Genomic DNA, 19,669 nt, shown 5'->3' with positions numbered 1-19,669 from the left:
ACTATCAAACTCTATCACGCTCGCACCAAGTACCACTTGGGGTCGCGGGCTCTGATTGGCTACGTGTTTGGCGCCGTTTTCACACCAACAGTGGTTCCCCTCCCCCACGCCAACGACATTTTCCTGCATTCGAGGTGAAGATGAGTGAACTAATTAACGCCATCGACATTTTGCAAAACATTTTAAAATCTCCACAGCAACTCAGCGAAATGGCAAACGCCATCCGTCAGCAACAGCCACCCAGAACAAACATTTCTGATGTGGCTAGTGCCACAGAGGATGAAATGAGACGTTTGTTCTCACCTTCGAGAGGTGTGGCAAGTAACGTTAACGTTAGTGTTCCGAGTACTAGCACTAACAGTGATGCTAGCGATACACCACGCTTCACAACCCGACAGTATTTTTCATCATGGGCTTCAAAACCAAGGAAAAGGTAAGTTCGATTTTTCTAAGCATTATTGGCTAAATTAGCAACAAGATAAATTACTATTTATGTCATTTGATTCGTTAATTTTGAATGAATCTTTTATATGACTCAGTAACGAGTCGTCTTTAATTGTAATTCGCTCATTCTTTGTTGTCCATAATTCTTCAGTGACAGTAAACATAATTGATTAGTTTAGCTTCCGAATTTCTTACGTTAATTTTTCATTTATAGACGTCTTTTGACGGTTATTTAAAAAAAAAAAAAAAAAGTACAAACGTAGAGTAGGGGCCAAATGAACGAGTCAGGCAGGAGGAGATTCGGCACTCGGGAGGTGAACGATTCATTTCTAGTTTTCTCATTTTGTGGGCTGCATCCTCGGCAGGATGCTGATTACACCCTAGAATTAAACAAGACGACCTTCGTTAGACATACTGGCAGAAAAGTAAACAGGAAGTATTACGTTTCTATGCTGGCACTTTTACAGCATCTCTTCTCGCATTTCTCAAATTGAATACATTTTTTCTAATTGATTTGGAGAGTTGTAAACAGTAAATGAGTACATACTGTTCTAAATGTTTAAAAATCACCAAAAAACTTTAGTAATCCCGTTTACTACACCCGTCTACAGAGGTAATACACTTAAAAAACGTAAAACCTGGATTTAAATAATAACATTTTTTAAATTCTATTTACTCACCATCCAGTTCCAAACCTGTATGTTTTTCTTTCTTCTGCTGAACACTAAAGATATTTTGAAGAATGAGTAACATTGTTGGCCAAATTATTCCTTTCTAGGTCAGCGATGCAACGGCACACAACATTCAATAAAGACATCATTCTGTTACCACGTCCATCCTGGTGCACAGTGTGCAAGCACGGAACTAGAAGTATGTTGCATGACAATGGACATATAATTAATGGTTTTGAGATCAATAAAATATGGGACCAAATTACATTTGAAAGAGAAGTGCGCAAAAACTTCAAGGAGAAAATTCCAGGGGATGTCAGGTAGCTATAAGTTTCCAGTAAATATGAATGTTATTTAGCATTTGTTGATGCAAGTTAATAACTAACGTAACATTGCTAACATTTGCTTTATTTTTTTTTTAAAGCATTGAATTCCTCATGCCTTGCGGAAGCAAATTAGTTGCGCCTAAACTTCAAGAAGGCCAAGAGCTTAACGGGTTGCTTTTATTCAAAATATTTAGATCGAGAACAATATACATTCGCCCATCAAGATCCCTTGTGGTAAGTAATCTAAATGGTTCAAAACACCATCTGTGAAAAATGCAAATTGATGTTTTTAACTTTTGATTGGAGTTTCTGGTTGGTTTTGAAGCTAAGTTTGAATTGACCTAACTGTCATTTAATTTGTCAGTTTAAAGGGTTCACCCAAAAATGGAATTTCTGTCATTTATTACTCACCCTCATGTTGCTCCAAACTCATAAGACCTACGCTCATCTTCGGAACACAATGTGACAAACAACACCTAATGTGTGACTTTATTAAAACATTTTTTTTAATGAAATTAATTTTGATACAGATTATGCTTGTGTTTTGGGGGGATATGAAGTAGGCTACTTTTTATCCATTTACAGCAAAATTCCTCTACACCATTTGTATACATATGAAATATTACATTTATGAAAAAAACACTTGATGATGATGATAATGGCGATCGAAATTTTTTTAGTGTAATTACCATATACATCCAGCAGAGGACCCATAATTAAAAAGACGCATGTAAAGTTTATTTAAATTCGGTTTTAATAGTAAATTTAAAGTTGTATTAAGTAATTCATTTAAAAAGCATACATCATACGTGATGCACACAAGCACAGTATATGACCTTCTGTAACACCCATGTCTAGGAAACACATTCCCACATTTAATAAACATAGTCCCCTCTGAATTAATACATGAAAAAAGAGCTCTTGCCATAGATATTCTTGTTATAACATGTCACGTTAAAATACCAAGCGTACGTTATTCTCATGATGTCTGAAAATAAAACATTGAAAGAAAAATTGACAGCTCATTCATTCAAACTGACGGAAAAGCTTTACTTCAAGGGCAACCTTATGATTTGAAATGATTAGTTTCAGTTTTTGTTTTTAATAGAAGTTCCCCAACTGGAAGTGCAACCCATAATGTGAAATGCAGTAGGCTAGTCAGGAATAAGGTCAATAGGGCTGTCTAAACTTAAAGCTGCAGTCCGCAACTTTTTTGTGTTAAAAATTTACAAAAATTATATAATGAGAATATACAACATGATTTCATTTTCCAAACCGTGTTTTTGTCTTATCCTGAATCATTATGGTATACTTATAATAAGTGTTTATATTCGGACTATTTCAGACCGGACTGGTAGGACCCGCCGCAGAGCATCACAGTAACTGTGTGACCTGCCATAAATATACATGGAGAAAAGTAGCTCTGGCTAGAATGTTCCTACGCAAGACGCGTGCAGTTCTGTTTATTAACCGCTAGAGGGACAAAAATCGCAGACAGCAGTTTTAAATTTGCATAAGCGGTATATATAAGAATTTTATGTTTCTGTTTTGACACACTTCATTCATATACTTTTTAATTTTACTTAACTGTGTTTATTTGATTAGTTTGACTCTGGAGACTCTGACTCTGATGAGATGGATTGTGTTTCTGAAGAGGCCATCACAACTGTAAATGAAACCACTTTGGAGAACACTGATGATCAGAGCATGACAAACCAAAACACTGCTGTACAGCCCTCTTCCAGTGACTACAACCAGAATGCTTCATCAACAAATGACGGTGGATATGCTGCATACCTGTCTATTATTCCTTCTGTCACTGATGTATCTTCAGAGGATGAAGAATTAAACCGAGCGATATTAGCAAGCATTGAAAGTTGCAAGTAAGCATATTTAAAAAAAAAAAAAATAACAATAATTGTCCTCTTAAAGGGTTAGTTCACCCAAAAATGAAAATTCTGTCAGTAATTACTCACCCTTATGTCATTCCACACCAGTAAGACCTTTGTTCATATTTGTAATGCAAATTAAGAGATTTTTTTGGCCAGAAAGCTACCAAATACAAACATGAAAACGATTCATGTGACTACAGTGATTCAATCTTAAGGCCTGTACACACCAGGACGAACATCGCACATGTTTATCGCCAGTGTTCTTGTGTTCATAACCAAGTGATTTTCACTGGCAATGCGCAGAGTGAACGTGCAAATTCCCTCTCTGACAGTATATAGCGCTTGTGCTTAACGGTAGTGCAAATAAACATTTATGATATTAATAAAGTTAAAGAAGATAATGCAGATTAAAAAATGGCATATATAGTACCATACTGGTACTACAGTAGTATCGCAATACTAAAGCTTCAAAATACTGGTGATAACATTCTGTTTTTTTAAATGGTAGTTTCATCAGTACCGTAAGGAATGTTGTATGTGTGGCAGGTACACTTACAAGAGAATGCTGTAATGGAGTGTTTTGAAATCGCTCATAACTAGATACTGAATAAAGTAAATTATAGTTTTGTTTTGTTTTTTTTTGGCACACAAAATGTATTCTCTTTGCTTCTTTAAACTTGAACCACTGTAGTCACATGAACTCTTTGAAAATGAAATATGTCTTTAGTAGTTTTCTGGGCATCTGAAAGTGTTAATTATCTTGCTGTCAGTGCAGACCTCACTGAGCCATTGGATTCTATCAAACATATCTTACTAAGATTAAGCCAGTCCTAATACTTGTTCCCCTTTCAATTCTAACAGCATGGATCGTACAGATGGCCCACCTGCCAAAGATGTTCTGCAGGGTCTTGCCGTAACAATTGATCGCAACAAACAATGCAGGTTTAATATAAATAGAGGCTCGGTATTTGACGGAGCCATGCGTGGTTTCAAAAGGCTGTCTTTCAACCCAAGTCACAGCATATCAGTCAAGTTTTCGGATGACATGGGACAAGATGAGGAAGCTGTTGACCTAGGAGGCCCAAGAAGGGAATTTTTAAAATTACTCATGGAAGCCCTACTGCTATCGCCAATCTTTGAAGGACAAGAACATCAGCAAAACTTGGCTCTTGACAGCACAGGTAGGCTGTTTCCTTTACTTACTTTTCAGAAAATAGAATTGTATACTATTTTCTACTGTATACTTTTTAGTGTACTATACTAATTGTATACAATTTTTTTTTTAAATGTTTATTTTCTAAAATTGCTTCCTCATCTTAATTAAGAGTGAGAATGACAAGGTAGCTGCCAATACAATATATGGAGTTTGCCGCTGTTGAGTTTTACGCCTCTTATGTCTCAATGGCTCTGTTTACATGCACCAATTTGTCAATCCAAATGAATTGAATCCTATTGCAGATCTGTTTACATGTACTCTAAACATTGTTTTTGATTTAAACATCCATTTTATGTGTTTTATATACATTCCGAACCTCCGTGAAGTTGGCACCCCATAAAGCGAAATAATCCTCAAAAATATGTCATTCGTTTGCTACGTTTGTGCTGATTTGTGCCGCAAAAACGAACGTTTGTGCTGGTTTGGTGTTTGAGATATTAAGCATTATTTTTTTGGTCGTGTGACGTCATTCTCCACCCCATGTCGTTCAAATCGCTTCAAACCGGTGCCATTCGTTTGTGCTCGATTTGTGCTGGTTTGTGCCGTTAAAACAAACACTGTATCTGTTCTCCTTCCACAGATATAACAAATATAATTCGGGAGCTGTGACGTTATTCTCCACCCCACTTTGTCTAAATCGCACGAAACTGGTGTCGTTCGTTTGTGCTCGATTTGTGCTGGTTTGTGACTTTAATCACTGTCCATGTAAAGTAGCCTATAGGCGAAGGCAATTTTCTTTAAATAAAACAATAATAATGAAGAAAAAAAACATAAATACACTGTATAAAGTGAATTGCAATTGTTACATTAAATAGAACGAGTTAACGGATAAAATTAGTGTTGTTTATAAATTAATTCATTAGATTTTGAGTCCTTGTTTTTCCCTTCTTGACTGGAACCAGTTAATTAGGCCAAGGTGTTTAGATTAGACTACTTGATGTTTAGATGTTTAGATTGACAGTTAGGCCTATATTTCGATAATAATCAGGCTGCAAATCAAATTGTATGTAATTTATAGCTCATTCACCAAACAGTCGCAATTGTTTGTGCCGATAAAAGGTTAATTTGCTGCCTCGGTTTATAAATATTAGACATTGATTGCAATGAATTGAATGACACTGAAATCACTTAGTAGGAGCAATATGATTTCAAATTAAGTCTCTGTTTGCTTTCCTCCTTTTCAGTGACAAGCGCGTGTCAGAAACGGAAAGTTGTGCAGCATCTGCCCGTGTAATTCCTTAATTGGCCTATAAAATTTCTCTCTCGGCAAAGTCTCTGTAATGGCATTTCTTTGGAAATTAGGTTTGACCATACGAGTTTGACTTTCATGATTGTGTTCCCATCAAGGACCTCTGATTATTTGTTTATTTATATTTATATTTAAATTTACTTTTACGTTTCACAGAAGAAAGTTTTCAAATTGGTTCTCAAATTTTTCTATAATTACATTGTTTCAAAGCTTTAAGGGAGGATAGATACTTCATTGCTGGTCTTGCCATTGCTGTGAGCCTAGTTCATGGAGGACCCTCTCCTGGTTTCCTGTCCCCAACACTGTTTTCCTGTCTGGTGAATGGCTTGGAATCTGCAAATCCTACCTTGGATGATATTGCAGATACAGAGTTGTACGAGAAAATCAAAACGGTAATTTTTATTTCTCCTCTACTTTCCATTAGTTGTTTTGTAAATGTTTATAGGATTAGTTCACAACAAAATAAAAATTCTATCATAATATATCCAATCATTATTCCATCTCAGATTTGTGTTCCTTTCATTGTTCATCTGAACACAAAATATAGATTTTTTTCTGAGGTAGAAAGGAATGCTGCTTTTATGGAGCTAGAAATATGGAAAAAAACTATTTGAATTTGAATTATTATTATTATTATTATTATTATTATTATTATAGACGTCATTTAACAGAATTAAATATTAAGTGCCATTTTATATAGTTTTGAATTGAGTTTTTTTATACTTCAATCATGGACATTTGATATTTAATAAAATTGAAAATTATTATGGCACGATTTTCCACATATGTGTCATTGTTTGTGTTAGATTTCAGAATGTTCCACTCTGCATGACCTGCTTGTGGCCACAGAACCACTGAGGGACTATCTAGCCAATGCAGGCTGCCTCAGGCCATTAAGACGAATAGAGGACCGAGATGTGCTTGTTAAAGACATAATAATGTTTCAAGTGATTCACAGGCTCCGGGGACCATTTGAGAGGTTAGTTTTTGCATTGGTTTGCCTAAGGGTGCGTTCACACTTGTCATGTTTGGTTCGATTAAAACGAACCCTGGTGCGATTGCTCGGTTAGTGCGGTTCATTTGAACATATGTGAACGCTGCCATCCGAACCCTGGTGCGCACCAAACAAGCGGACCGAGACCGCTGAAAAGATGGGTCTCGGTCCGCTTCCAAACGAACTCTGGTGCGGTTCGAATGATATATGAATTTTTTTAACGTGCGAAAGTTTTGCTTGCGAATTTCGGACTCGGTGTGCAAAGGCCTTTATAAAGTGTTCAGCCAAAAAATGAAAAGCTCAATAGGGCTGTATGGCCAAGACAGAGTTTTCTCAATAGTAACCCAATCTAATTGAGTATTATTGTTCCAATGCTTGGCCAATTTGGCCATTTCATAAGCTACCTGATATAGCCGAGGGTCTGGTAGTCCCAACCCTCCCTTATCCCGAGAAGCACATAATTTGTTAAACTTTATCCTGGGCCTTTTCCCATTCCATAGGAAACGTTTAACCATTATATCATATTGATTAAAAATCGACTGTGGTGTTGTAAGTGGTAGCATCATAATATAGACCCAGCTCCCAACCCAACTTTGAGAATAGATTAACGGCGATATTTTTTTTTCGCCCGATAAGAGTCTCGCGTTAACGCAGCACGTTAACGCCGTTAACCGCCCACCACTAATATTAAGCCATACAAGTCTTAACACCAGTGGTTCCCTTTAAGAGCTGATGGGTACTGTTTGTTGTGTATCCTTGTTTAATTTAATTATAGATTTAGAGATGGCCTGAGGACTTTAGGAGTACTGGACGCAATACAGAAACATCCAGGGACATTTCTACCTCTACTTTGCCATGCACCAGATCCCCTGACAGCAAGGACTGTGGAAGATCTCTTCAGCATTCGATTGTCTCCACAAGGCAGCAACAGAAGAGTGGCTGAGGAGATTGTGGTTCCATTTTGGAGAGATTATTTGGAAGATGTTGAAGGTAAGTGACCTTTACATACACACATCATGGAAAAGCATGTTCATCAAGAAATCAACCATTTGTTTTTTTTTGTTTTTAATTTAACGGCTCTGAGTCAATTATTCTGCTTATACTATTGTTACCACACCTTAGAACATTCAGTTAATGTATTTCAAGTAGTGCTGTCAAAAGTCACAAGGTTAATTTTTTTAAGGTTAATTAATTCACGCTCGTATTCGTGCAAATGATTTTAAATTATTCAAGCACCATAAGACTCGACTTATACAGAAACTAAGGGTGCGTTCACACTTGACATGTTTGGTTCGATTAAAATGAACCCTGGTGCGATTGCTCGGTTAGTGCGGTTCATTTGAACATATGTGAACGCTGCCATCCGAACCCTGATGTGCACTAAACAAGCGGACCGAGACCGCTGAAAAGATGGGTCTCAGGCTGCTTCCAAACGAACTCTGGTGCGGTTCGAATGATATATGAACGCAACACAGAGACGAACCAAAGACAGGAACACTTAAAGTGGACAGCATCCTCATGCATATCGGTTTTTCTTGTCATAGTTGCCCATGACAGGCATCAGACGCGCATCTCCATGCAGCAGATCGTTTGTGCGTGACGGATGGATTCCCGCCTCTGTTTTGATTACTCTACACGTTTTATAAGCTTTTCACAAGTTCCCAGCTGGCTAAAATACCATCCCATGCAGACCACACACACAGACACACACACACACACACACACACACACACACACACACACACACACACAGACACACACAGACAGAGATCGATAAGTTCCGTCTCAAAATAGGCAATACTCCATAAAATCCGACCAATCACGTTGTGAATGTATCCCTATGCCTTAAGGTTCCATATCTTTTGGTTCGGAGATAAAATTGCCAATCTGAACGCTAATCGGACCAGGACTAAATGTTTTTTTTTTTCTTTTGTCTGGACCAAATAAACCAAGTGTATTATTTGCATTTATATCCCTGTAGTATAAATGCAAATAATACACTTTCGTGATGGCAAAGAATGCCACACAAGTGTAACGCTACCACTGTGTTGCTAAATGTGATATATGTGCTGTTGTACAGTAAGTTGGGATGCAGGTGCCAGAATTAAATTGACAGAATGTGCACTGCAGCATGATACTATGATCTCTCTTCAAAGGTAGATTGTGGAGAAAATTGAATTAATAATATTAATAAATAAATGTTAATAATAAATTTAAAATCAAGATATTGCACACCTCTACTTGCATGCATTATTTTCAAAGACTTCAAAAAAAACAAAACAAGAGGTAGTAGGGAGGTCAGGGATGTGCTTGCTTTGCATATGATTTTTATGTGGTCTGTCTCTTGTTTTCTTCCAGAGGAAGGAGGTCCTGCCAAACTTGGGAAGATTTTGGCCTTTGCTACAGGTGCTGATGCTATTCCTCCTATAGGTTTCTCCCCTCAACCCTCAGTTGAATTTCTGCATCAAGATGCACCATCCACTGCTAGACTTTTGCCCATGGCCAACACCTGTATAAACTGCATGAAACTGCCATTGCATGTTTCCTACCAAGCATTCAAAGAGAGCATGGAGTTTGCTTTGGGCAATACTCAAGGATTTGGACGAGAATAGTTTAAGTTTTATTTACATTCTGAGGTGCTGTTCTGCTCAGCACTATTATTCAGAGCAGTTATGAATTTAAAAAGACTGTTGTCAGTTTGAGGCTATTTTTTGTTGACCTCTGATTTTTAATAAGGCTTTTCCATCTCTAGACCTGCCCCTCATTAATTTGGATGAAGGGAAACCTACACAATGCTAGGCAGGTGATTTTAATTTTGTGGCAGCTTGGTTTATTGTTGTTTCACTGCCTGTACAAATTGCAGTGTTTCAAGTGGTGTGTTAAGTACCTAAAAACCTTGGTATCTAACAATCTTGTTTTTTTTACTGTTGAATATGTTTGCAATGTGAAACAGATGCATTTAATGCAAATTTGTTCTAAAAAGTTTACAACTTTCCAAATCCCACATCCAACATTACAGGTGTCATAATGTCTGTTTTATAAAGCATGAGTTATAGACACCCAAAAATGTTTGTTTACCAAAGTAATTAACCGTATGTTAGTGATTGCACTTTATTTTTATGAGGAACTTTCTAAGAACAAAATGTTGATGAACTGTAATTGAAAGTTTTGCATGTTGAGTGTAGCCCTGTTCTATGTATTTTCTATTCTATACATCTCTTAAGAAATTCATTTTTGGAAATCAAATGTTGATCAAAAATAAAAAGGAGAACATAAACAATCTGCCTCATTAACAATTCATTATGCAAACTTAAAACTATGGTTATTCACCATTTTGGCCTACAAAGATTGTTGAAAACTAGTAAGTTGTACATGGTTTATACCATGGTTACCATCATCATGAAGAGGGTTAAATGTTCTAATTAAATTTGCAGTTGTGTCATTTACATGGAAGTTGTTTTCTGGAATAACAATGTTGTTGTTAGTGTGTAACACAGGAAGAGGGCCATCATCTTCAACTCCAAAGTCTCCGTCAATTTGAAAAACCGCATCAACAGCAGAGTTACTAAACCCTGCAGTGCCGAGAACACCTGTCTGCCACAGTTGCAGGGGTGTCTGTCCTCTCTGTGTAGATAAGCCATGGTTGTTCCATTGAGCTCTAAACTCAGCAGCAGCTCTCTGAATCCTTGGCAAGTAAATGAGATGTAAGCAAAACATATGAAACTCATTGGTGGAATCTAGAACACCGTGGTTCTCCATGAATGTAAATAGGTTACTAAAATGAAACGACACAACACGATTAAGTTCTGCCCACAGTCTCTCAATTCTCTGATTGTGTACACTACGACCAGTGATGATACTACGTCTGTTAAGCCCCCTTCTCTCCAGCATGTATCGAGCAACTTCTATGTTTTCCATACCATGATCGCAACGAACTCTTGATGGTAAACCAAAATTTGCCACACCCTCACGAAAAAGTTCTAAGACACTTGATGCTCTGTTGTTGTTCAGACACTGTAAGTAGATGATGGTTCGACTAAAACCATCCACACATCCATGAAAAACCATCCTCCATCTGACAAGCTTGTGGTTTCCGTCGATATGCCTGTTTAAGAAATGATAATTAGTCTGCAAGTTTAAGGTGAAGCCAAATCTTTATAGTATAAAGAAATGATTGGAATTTGATTGCAAATAACCTGATATTTCATGATATAGATTATTATTAGACATTTTGGTGTTGCTTAAAACAAAACGAGTACATTTACTTTTAAAATTTTGAAGAAAGAAAAAAAGAACTACTCTAATGCCAGTTTTTATATATATATACATATATATATATATACATATATATATATATATATATATATATATATACATATATACACACACTACTGTTCAAAAGGTTGGGATCGGTAAGATTTTTAATGTTTTTAAAGAAGTTTCGTCTGCTCACCAAGGCTGCATTTATTTAATTAAAAATACAGTAAAAACAGTAATATTGTGAAATATTACAATTTAAAATAACTTTTCTATTTGAATATATTTTACAAAGTAATTTATTCCTGTGATCAAAGCTGAATTTTCAGCATCATTACTCCAGTCTTCAGTGTCACATGATCCTTCAGAAATCATTCTAATATGCTGATTTGCTCAATAAACATTTCTGATTATTATCAATGTTGAAAACAGTTGTGTAGCCTACTTTTTTTTTCAGGATTCCTTGATGAATAGAAAGTTCAAAAGAACAGCATTTATCTGAAATACAAAGTTTTTGTAACATTATACACTACCGTTCAAAAGTTTGGGGTCAGTAAGAATTTTTATTTTTATTTTTTTGAAAAGAAATGAAAGAAATGAATACTTTTATTCAGCAAGGATGCATTAAATCAATCAAAAGTGACAGTAAAGACATTTATAATGTTACAAAAGATTAGATTTCAGATAAACACTGTTCTTTTGAACTTTCTTTTCATCAAATAATCCTGAAAAAAAATATTGTACACAAATATTTTGTACAATTGTACACATTAAATGTTTCTTGAGCAGCAGATCAGCATATTAGAGTGATTTCTGAAGGATCATGTGACACTGAAGACTGGAGTAATGATGCTGAAAATTCAGCTTTGATCACAGGAATAAATTACAGTTTAAAATATTTTCAAATAGAAAAGTTATTTTAAATTGTAATAATATTTCACAATATTCCTGGAGGTTTGAAATACAGGTTTGGAACAAAATGAAGTAAATAGTGAGTGATTGTTAATTTACGGGTGAACTATCCTTTTAAAGTTTTGGTTAGTAAAACGTTTTTCATTACCAAAAATACATCAAGTGGACAAGAGAGAAAGTGATATTATGAAAGCTATAACATGCCAACTTTAATGTAATGAAGCTTAGCCTACCACAATTCGTTGGGGGTTTGAACACTGTAAACACGTCGGCGAATTGCGTGACGACGTCTGAAGGAACGTCCGATTGGGTCAAGCTGTTGCAGACATCGTCGGACACGCCAACGCTGTATTCGGACCTGACGTGACCTTAGACTGCCCAGAACGTATCGTTCACCTGCATTTGGGGTATTATAGAGGATTTCGGCAACCAACATATTCAGTTCACTATCTGAAATCGTGGAGTATTCGTGTGGTGGAATCTCAAGCCGTAATCTGTGTCGGTAGAGTGTTCGCGTGCTGACTCCCAAACACGACGCAATTCTCTGCCAGCTCATGCCAAGTGATGAGCAATGGGCTATTTGCTGATAGGACAAATCAAACCGAGGACGACCGGAATGTCCACTGAAAACTGTAGGTGGCAACGGGCTGTCACGGTATTCTTGGACACGGTGTCGATTTTCTAAGGTTGTAAGGATGGCGCGGAAACATGAATAAAGTTCCTCCAATGCTCTTATACACTCTCCACTGGCTGCCTCCGACTGATCAGTTCTGGAAAGAATAAAAGAAACTGTCCTTGTGTGGTCACGTAGTTCCCCACCTAACCTTTCCAACGCCATGTTGTTTGATCCCGATCCCGATCCCGAACCAATCTCATTCTGAATGCTTCGTACGCAACTTAAAGCAAAACTAAAAAAACCCGCAACATCATCGCTTCCCCTTATCCCCCCAACCAAAGCAAAAATGATGAAAAGCCGAAACATTTTCAAAACAATAGTAGCAATACACGCGTATTACGTTAGTGAACATATCAAAGTGACGATTGGCCTGCCTACTGTATGTGAACTTGACTGATTTTTTTTTTTCTTTTTGTCTTTTAGCCAATCAGAAACCGCACAAAGCGTCACATTCACACACTAGCACAATGAGTTTGTGAATGAGTGTTGTAGTACCAGCGTGTGAATGAGTTTGGTAGTGTGTGTGAGAGAGAGTTTGGTAGTGTGTGTGAATGAGTTTGGTAGTGTGTGTGAGAGAGAGTTTGATAGTGCGTGTGAATGAGTTTGGTAGTGTGTGTGAATGAGTTTGGTAGTGTGTGTGAGAGAGAGTTTGATAGTGCGTGTGAATGAGTTTGGTAGTGTGTGTGAGAGAGAGTTTGATAGTGCGTGTGAATGAGTTTGGTAGTGTGTGTGAATGAGTTTGGTAGTGTGTGTGCGAGAGAGTTTGATAGTGCGTGTGAATGAGTTTGGTAGTGTGTGTGAATGAGTTTGGTAGTGTGTGTGCGAGAGAGTTTGATAGTGCGTGTGAATGAGTTTGGTAGTGTGTGTGCGAGAGAGTTTGATAGTGCGTGTGAATGAGTTTGGTAGTGTGTGTGAATGAGTTTGGTAGTGTGTGTGCGAGAGAGTTTGATAGTGCGTGTGAATGAGTTTGGTAGTGTGTGTGAATGAGTTTGGTAGTGTGATTGCGAGAGAGTTTGATAGTGCGTGTGAATGAGTTTGGTAGTGTGTGTGAATGAGTTTGGTAGTGTGTGTGCGAGAGAGTTTGATAGTGCGTGTGAATGAGTTTGGTAGTGTGTGTGAATGAGTTTGGTAGTGTGTGTGCGAGAGAGTTTGATAGTGCGTGTGAATGAGTTTGGTAGTGTGTGTGAATGAGTTTGGTAGTGTGTGTGAGAGAGAGTTTGATAGTGCGTGTGAATGAGTTTGGTAGTGCGTGTGAATGAGTTTGGTAGTGTGTGTGAGAGAGAGTTTGATAGTGCGTGTGAATGAGTTTGGTAGTGCGTGTGAATGAGTTTGGTAGTGTGTGTGAGAGAGAGTTTGATAGTGCGTGTGAATGAGTTTGGTAGTGCGTGTGAATGAGTTTGGTAGTGCGTGTGAATGAGTTTGGTAGTGCGTGTGAATGAGTTTGGTAGTGTGTGTGCGAGAGAGTTTGATAGTGCGTGTGAATGAGTTTGGTAGTGCGTGTGAATGAGTTTGGTAGTGTGTGTGCGAGAGAGTTTGATAGTGCGTGTGAATGAGTTTGGTAGTGCGTGTGAATGAGTTTGGTAGTGTGTGTGAATGAGTTTGGTAGTGTGTGTGCGAGAGAGTTTGATAGTGCGTGTGAATGAGTTTGGTAGTGTGTGTGAGAGAGAGTTTGATAGTGCGTGTGAATGAGTTTGGTAGTGCGTGTGAATGAGTTTGGTAGTGTGTGTGCGAGAGAGTTTGATAGTGTGTGTGAATGAGTTTGGTAGTGCGTGTGAATGAGTTTGGTAGTGTGTGTGCGAGAGAGTTTGATAGTGCGTGTGAATGAGTTTGGTAGTGTGTGTGAGAGAGAGTTTGATAGTGCGTGTGAATGAGTTTGGTAGTGCGTGTGAATGAGTTTGGTAGTGTGTGTGCGAGAGAGTTTGATAGTGCGTGTGAATGAGTTTGGTAGTGTGTGTGAATGAGTTTGGTAGTGTGTGTGCGAGAGAGTTTGATAGTGCGTGTGAATGAGTTTGGTAGTGCGTGTGAATGAGTTTGGTAGTGCGTGTGAATGAGTTTGGTAGTGTGTGTGAGAGAGAGTTTGATAGTGCGTGTGAATGAGTTTGGTAGTGTGTGTGAGAGAGAGTTTGATAGTGCGTGTGAATGAGTTTGATAGTGTGTGTGAGAGAGAGTTTGATAGTGCGTGTGAATGAGTTTGATAGTGCGTGTGAATGAGTTTGGTAGTGTGTGTGAGAGAGAGTTTGATAGTGCGTGTGAATGAGTTTGGTAGTGCGTGTGAATGAGTTTGGTAGTGTGTGTGAGAGAGAGTTTGATAGTGCGTGTGAATGAGTTTGGTAGTGTGTGTGAATGAGTTTGGTAGTGTGTGTGAATGAGTTTGGTAGTGTGTGTGAGAGAGAGTTTGATAGTGCGTGTGAATGAGTTTGGTAGTGTGTGTGAATGAGTTTGGTAGTGTGTGTGAGAGAGAGTTTGATAGTGCGTGTGAATGAGTTTGGTAGTGCGTGTGAATGAGTTTGGTAGTGTGTGTGCGAGAGAGTTTGATAGTGCGTGTGAATGAGTTTGGTAGTGCGTGTGAATGAGTTTGGAAGTGTGTGTGAGAGAGAGTTTGATAGTGCGTGTGAATGAGTTTGGTAGTGCGTGTGAATGAGTTTGGTAGTGTGTGTGCGAGAGAGTTTGATAGTGCGTGTGAATGAGTTTGGTAGTGTGTGTGAATGAGTTTGGTAGTGTGTGTGCGAGAGAGTTTGATAGTGCGTGTGAATGAGTTTGGTAGTGCGTGTGAATGAGTTTGGTAGTGTGTGTGCGAGAGAGTTTGATAGTGCGTGTGAATGAGTTTGGTAGTGTGTGTGCGAGAGAGTTTGATAGTGCGTGTGAATGAGTTTGGTAGTGTGTGTGCGAGAGAGTTTGATAGTGCGTGTGAATGAGTTTGGTAGTGTGTGTGCGAGAGAGTTTGATAGTGCGTGTGAATGAGTTTGATAGTGTGTGAGAGAGTTTGATAGTGCGTGTGAATGAGTTTGATAGTGTGTGTGAATACTTTGATAGAGTGTGTGAATACTTTGATAGAGTGTGCGCGAGTAAGTTTGAAATATGTCTTGAATGGCCTCTCATACTCGTAGCCTTCACGAACTATTAACGTTGCTGCATCACTGCGTCACAGTTGCACAGCAATGCAATCCACGGAGCAAAACGACACAAAAACTCCAATGACGAAATGCGGGATACAGTTCACAAAAACACTTGATGCTGTCGTCCTTTAGTCGACTAAAGCTCCGATTAACACTATCAAACGGGCTTCTCGATCATGACACAACACTCACTTTCTTTTTGTGACACTATCAAACACAGCGCGCATCTCCTCTCTCTCTCGCAGTGCGCCCCGAACACACCGAAAATCAGTCCACCCGTCAAAATAAAAGTCCCCCCCAAAAAATAATTTAAGATAATATCTACCCGTTACACAGGGACTAAATTTGTTACAATGTTGCTTTTTTTTCTTGGTTCGGTTCGCTTTCACATGGCAAAATTTCAAAGCGTACCAAAATGCGTTAAGGTAAGTCACATGGGAGTAAAACTGTCCTCTTATTGGTCAGAATTTTCTCTGCGTCATCCATCAAAATAATGATTGACAAGTTCGCTCCATGAGTTTATTGTGGCTTTATTTGTAACTGTCGAGACACACACAAACACTTTATAAATGTAGCTCTCTCCCGCAGTTAATTCATATTTGCTGTGGCAAATTCAAACCCGCGCTCTTTCTCTCTCTCTCCATCTCTGGATTTCCCAGCGCTGTCTAGTAGGCGACCTGTTGTCCGTGTGTCTGTCGAGAGAGACCATTTGAATTTTATAATGAAGCAGAGCGGGAATTGAGACTTCGTCGGGACAGCATTCTCGCACGGAGAAGTGTAATTACACACCAGAGAAGATTGTTGGCTTTCAGATATTGTAAATAATGTACTCATTCACAGAATCAGACATTACTGATTTTTATATCATATTTTCCGTTATGAAAATGATATAATTTGGTGTTTTGGTCCGTTAACTGGGTCGATTGCTTTCACATCTCAAGCGAACCGCTCCAGAGTTCGTTTGAAAGCGTACCGAGACCACCTCTTCAAGCAGGTCTCGGTACGCTTGTTTGGTCCGCTTTTGGTGCGCACCCGAGTGCGATTGCTGCTTTCCCACCTGCCCAAACGAACCGCACCAAAGGGGCAAACGAACTCTGGTACGATTCAACCGAACTAAATGAGGCAGGTGTGAAAGCACCCTAAGACCACCTGACACTTTATAAACATTTTTTAATAATTTATTTAAATTACAAGTGCACAGAAAATACAGGCTTTTTTGTGATAATGAAAAAAAAAAAAAAAATCTAATTCTAATGCAGCTGATTATCCATTTAAAATCTTTGGAATTTGTTGCTTCACATCCTATACGTGAATGACATTTTTATGAATCCATGCAAACAATGTTGTTTGTGTCCCTTGAAGAAGAATTACTGATAAATAACTGGACACACATCAAAATATTTAATGTATTTTTTTAAAAAAATCATGGAACTAATGAGTAAAAATATGACATTTTTTAGGCTGATTTATCATCTTTGAATGATATACATACCATTGAATTGACAGGCACAGAGGAAACAGGCACAGGCTTAACATTTTACAGCATCACCTCATCATCCATATCGTTTCAATTAGTGTATCATTTAAGACTTCTTAAGACGTCTTCACAACTATAGAAATTACAACAATTAATTCTTGCAGAACTGTAAAAAGTCCAAATGGACATTGATATCTCACATCACATGGACAAACACCCTCACGCACTAATATCACACAAGATCAAATAGCAACATAGGAATTTAATGCATCATAATAATTATGCAACAATACATTCAGTTCTTTTGTGGCTGGATTTAATGATATGTGTAAGGTCCTCTTTTTGCAGTAGATCAAAGTAAATACGCACCCACTGGGCAAGAGTATCCTATATGCAATATAACAGTCACCTGTTATCTCAGTTTAGACAGACAAATGACATGATGTCTGGCTTGTCTTGACAAAGCTCTCTGTGAACTAAATGTGCTTTTGGTTTTGGTGTATATTTTTAGATTTGACTGATGGATGACAATAGATAAAAGCATATGAATGCTGTTTTGTTACATTTTGTCTGTGCAGGGCACAGCATCTGTCAAGATTATTAATTAAAAAAAAAAAAAAAACACTTAAGAGTCACATTTATTATTCATGCACTTTTTACTCACAATTCTAACACTTCATTCCACCATCCAATAAAACTGTAATGTTTTCCCTATCATGCCATCTTTGCCATTCTTTGTATGTGGATGAGGTCAGTCTCCTCCATCTTCCACTTGCCTTTGAGTCTTTTAATGTCACAGTGAATCACCTCAAATTATGGCCAGCTTTGATATCTGATTAAATGTCAATTTGGATGTTAGCATTTGTGCAACATGTTGCTCAAAGATATTCAATACATGGGTCCCACATTATGTTAGGTGGTCTTAACCGCTATGTACTTGCATTTAAATTAATAATTTGATATAATGCACTTATTTTCTATAAGTATATTTATAATAACACTGTTGACCCATCCATTACACCTTAACCCACCCTTAAACCTACCCACACCACCAAACCTGTCCCCGTATCCCACCGCAATAGCAGCAAAAGAGTTTTGCAATATAATACGAACACAATAAGTATATGTGCTTATTTTTTGATGTAAGTACATAGTAGTTAAGGCCACCTAATATAAAGTGGGACCATAATATGTACTGCTTATATATTATCTAACTTTCTGCTCTGAACAATGCAATAGATTTTAAAATTGGAGAGACTATAAGTTAATTGCAGGGTTTTTTTTTTTTTTTTTTTTTACTTTATCAATAGCTAATTAGTTCTTTTAATCAAATTCTTTTATTTTATTGAAAAAGAAAAGAAAGGAAAAAAAGAAAGTGGACTCAATGAACACTGAAATCATGGTTTGGTTTGCTATGGCTGTTAACATGTTTGCATTCCACTGTATCGCCCGCAGTACACATAACTGTCAAAAGACACCAAAACCATGCATATGCTCCAAATGGTTCAAGAACAGTATGCACTTTACTTTAGGTATGCCTTTTTTTAGGTGATTTTGGTCAATTTTACAGGAATGCTAAGGGGTTAACTGTTAAATAGTGACATAACAAATACAAAAGTCAATACATCCTTTAAGAAGAGTAGTGGTAAAAACTACTCTTCTTAAAGGATGGTTGTACTCTACTTACTACAATCCTATTACACCATGTGCTCTGCAAATCATTTCCCCCATTTTACCCAAGATGGAGTGTTATTTAAAAAAAAAAAAAAAATCAACTATAGTCATTTAGATGTTGCCCCATGGCCCTGCTGTTAGTAATGTGGACATTTAACATTGACTTGTAATTCAAATTTCACAGTGGTGCATTTCCCATACAATGTAACTCAGTGACTGTAACTCTTATTTTGCCCAAGAGCATGATCTATTCCACAGATCTAAGTCCACATGTCATTTAACTATGCTTTTAAAAAAGAGCTTGAGAGCTATAGTTCCAACCACATTAGTTTGCGATACTGCAAATGTTTGTTGGAAGTATATGGTTTTGGGAAACAGCAAATTGTTGAATGTTGGTAATGACGGAACTTGAGACCATTGCTGGCTAACAATGCATTTGCGAAATGCACCATAGGAGCAACTGGAGCAGCCACTGGGTTAGGTGCCTTGCTCAAGGGCACAATATCTGTAATCAATCCATTTACCTTCTAATTACCACCTCCATTACTAGTTGAATTGTATTACAATAAGCCTAATGTCAGATCCAAGTAGGTAAACAATATTTGATTTACAGGTTTTTTTCACTAAGGATTGTTTTATTCTTTGCATATGCACATAAGAAAAGCCTCAGAAAGTGTTTTTGCAGTTTCAAGACTTGGTCCATTGCATGTCATAATCGGCAAAAAGTACTGACAATAATTAACACTCTCAGATAAAGGCTACTGG

At 37.7% G+C, this 19,669-nt stretch overlaps 1 protein-coding gene across 1 annotated transcript; it reads left to right on the top strand.

Annotated features, from left to right (window-relative positions):
• The first annotated feature begins 209 nt into the window (after positions 1-209).
• Positions 210-9,404, top strand: LOC137034983 (G2/M phase-specific E3 ubiquitin-protein ligase-like). The gene is made up of 9 exons (XM_067408227.1): positions 210-433; positions 1,223-1,435; positions 1,540-1,675; positions 3,047-3,324; positions 4,195-4,514; positions 6,009-6,190; positions 6,605-6,777; positions 7,568-7,782; positions 9,151-9,404. Exons 1-9 carry the CDS (start codon positions 210-212, stop codon positions 9,402-9,404), a joined length of 1,995 nt encoding a protein of 664 aa, XP_067264328.1.
• Positions 9,405-19,669: the final 10,265 nt, after the last annotated feature.

Source organism: Chanodichthys erythropterus, chromosome 13, assembly GCF_024489055.1.
Source record: "Chanodichthys erythropterus isolate Z2021 chromosome 13, ASM2448905v1, whole genome shotgun sequence".
Taxonomy (NCBI): Eukaryota; Metazoa; Chordata; class Actinopteri; order Cypriniformes; family Xenocyprididae; genus Chanodichthys; species Chanodichthys erythropterus.
This window is presented reverse-complemented; position numbering and strand designations above follow the sequence as displayed.

Excerpts from the sequence above, each read along its gene's own strand:
- LOC137034983 (XM_067408227.1), top strand. The coding sequence starts at position 210 with ATGGCAAACGCCATCCGTCAGCAACAGCCACCCAGAACAAACATTTCT. Across the intron at positions 4,515-6,008 it reads CTTGGCTCTTGACAGCACAG|CTTTAAGGGAGGATAGATAC; the intron begins GTAGGCTGTTTC and ends ATTGTTTCAAAG. Across the intron at positions 6,778-7,567 it reads CTCCGGGGACCATTTGAGAG|ATTTAGAGATGGCCTGAGGA; the intron begins GTTAGTTTTTGC and ends ATTTAATTATAG.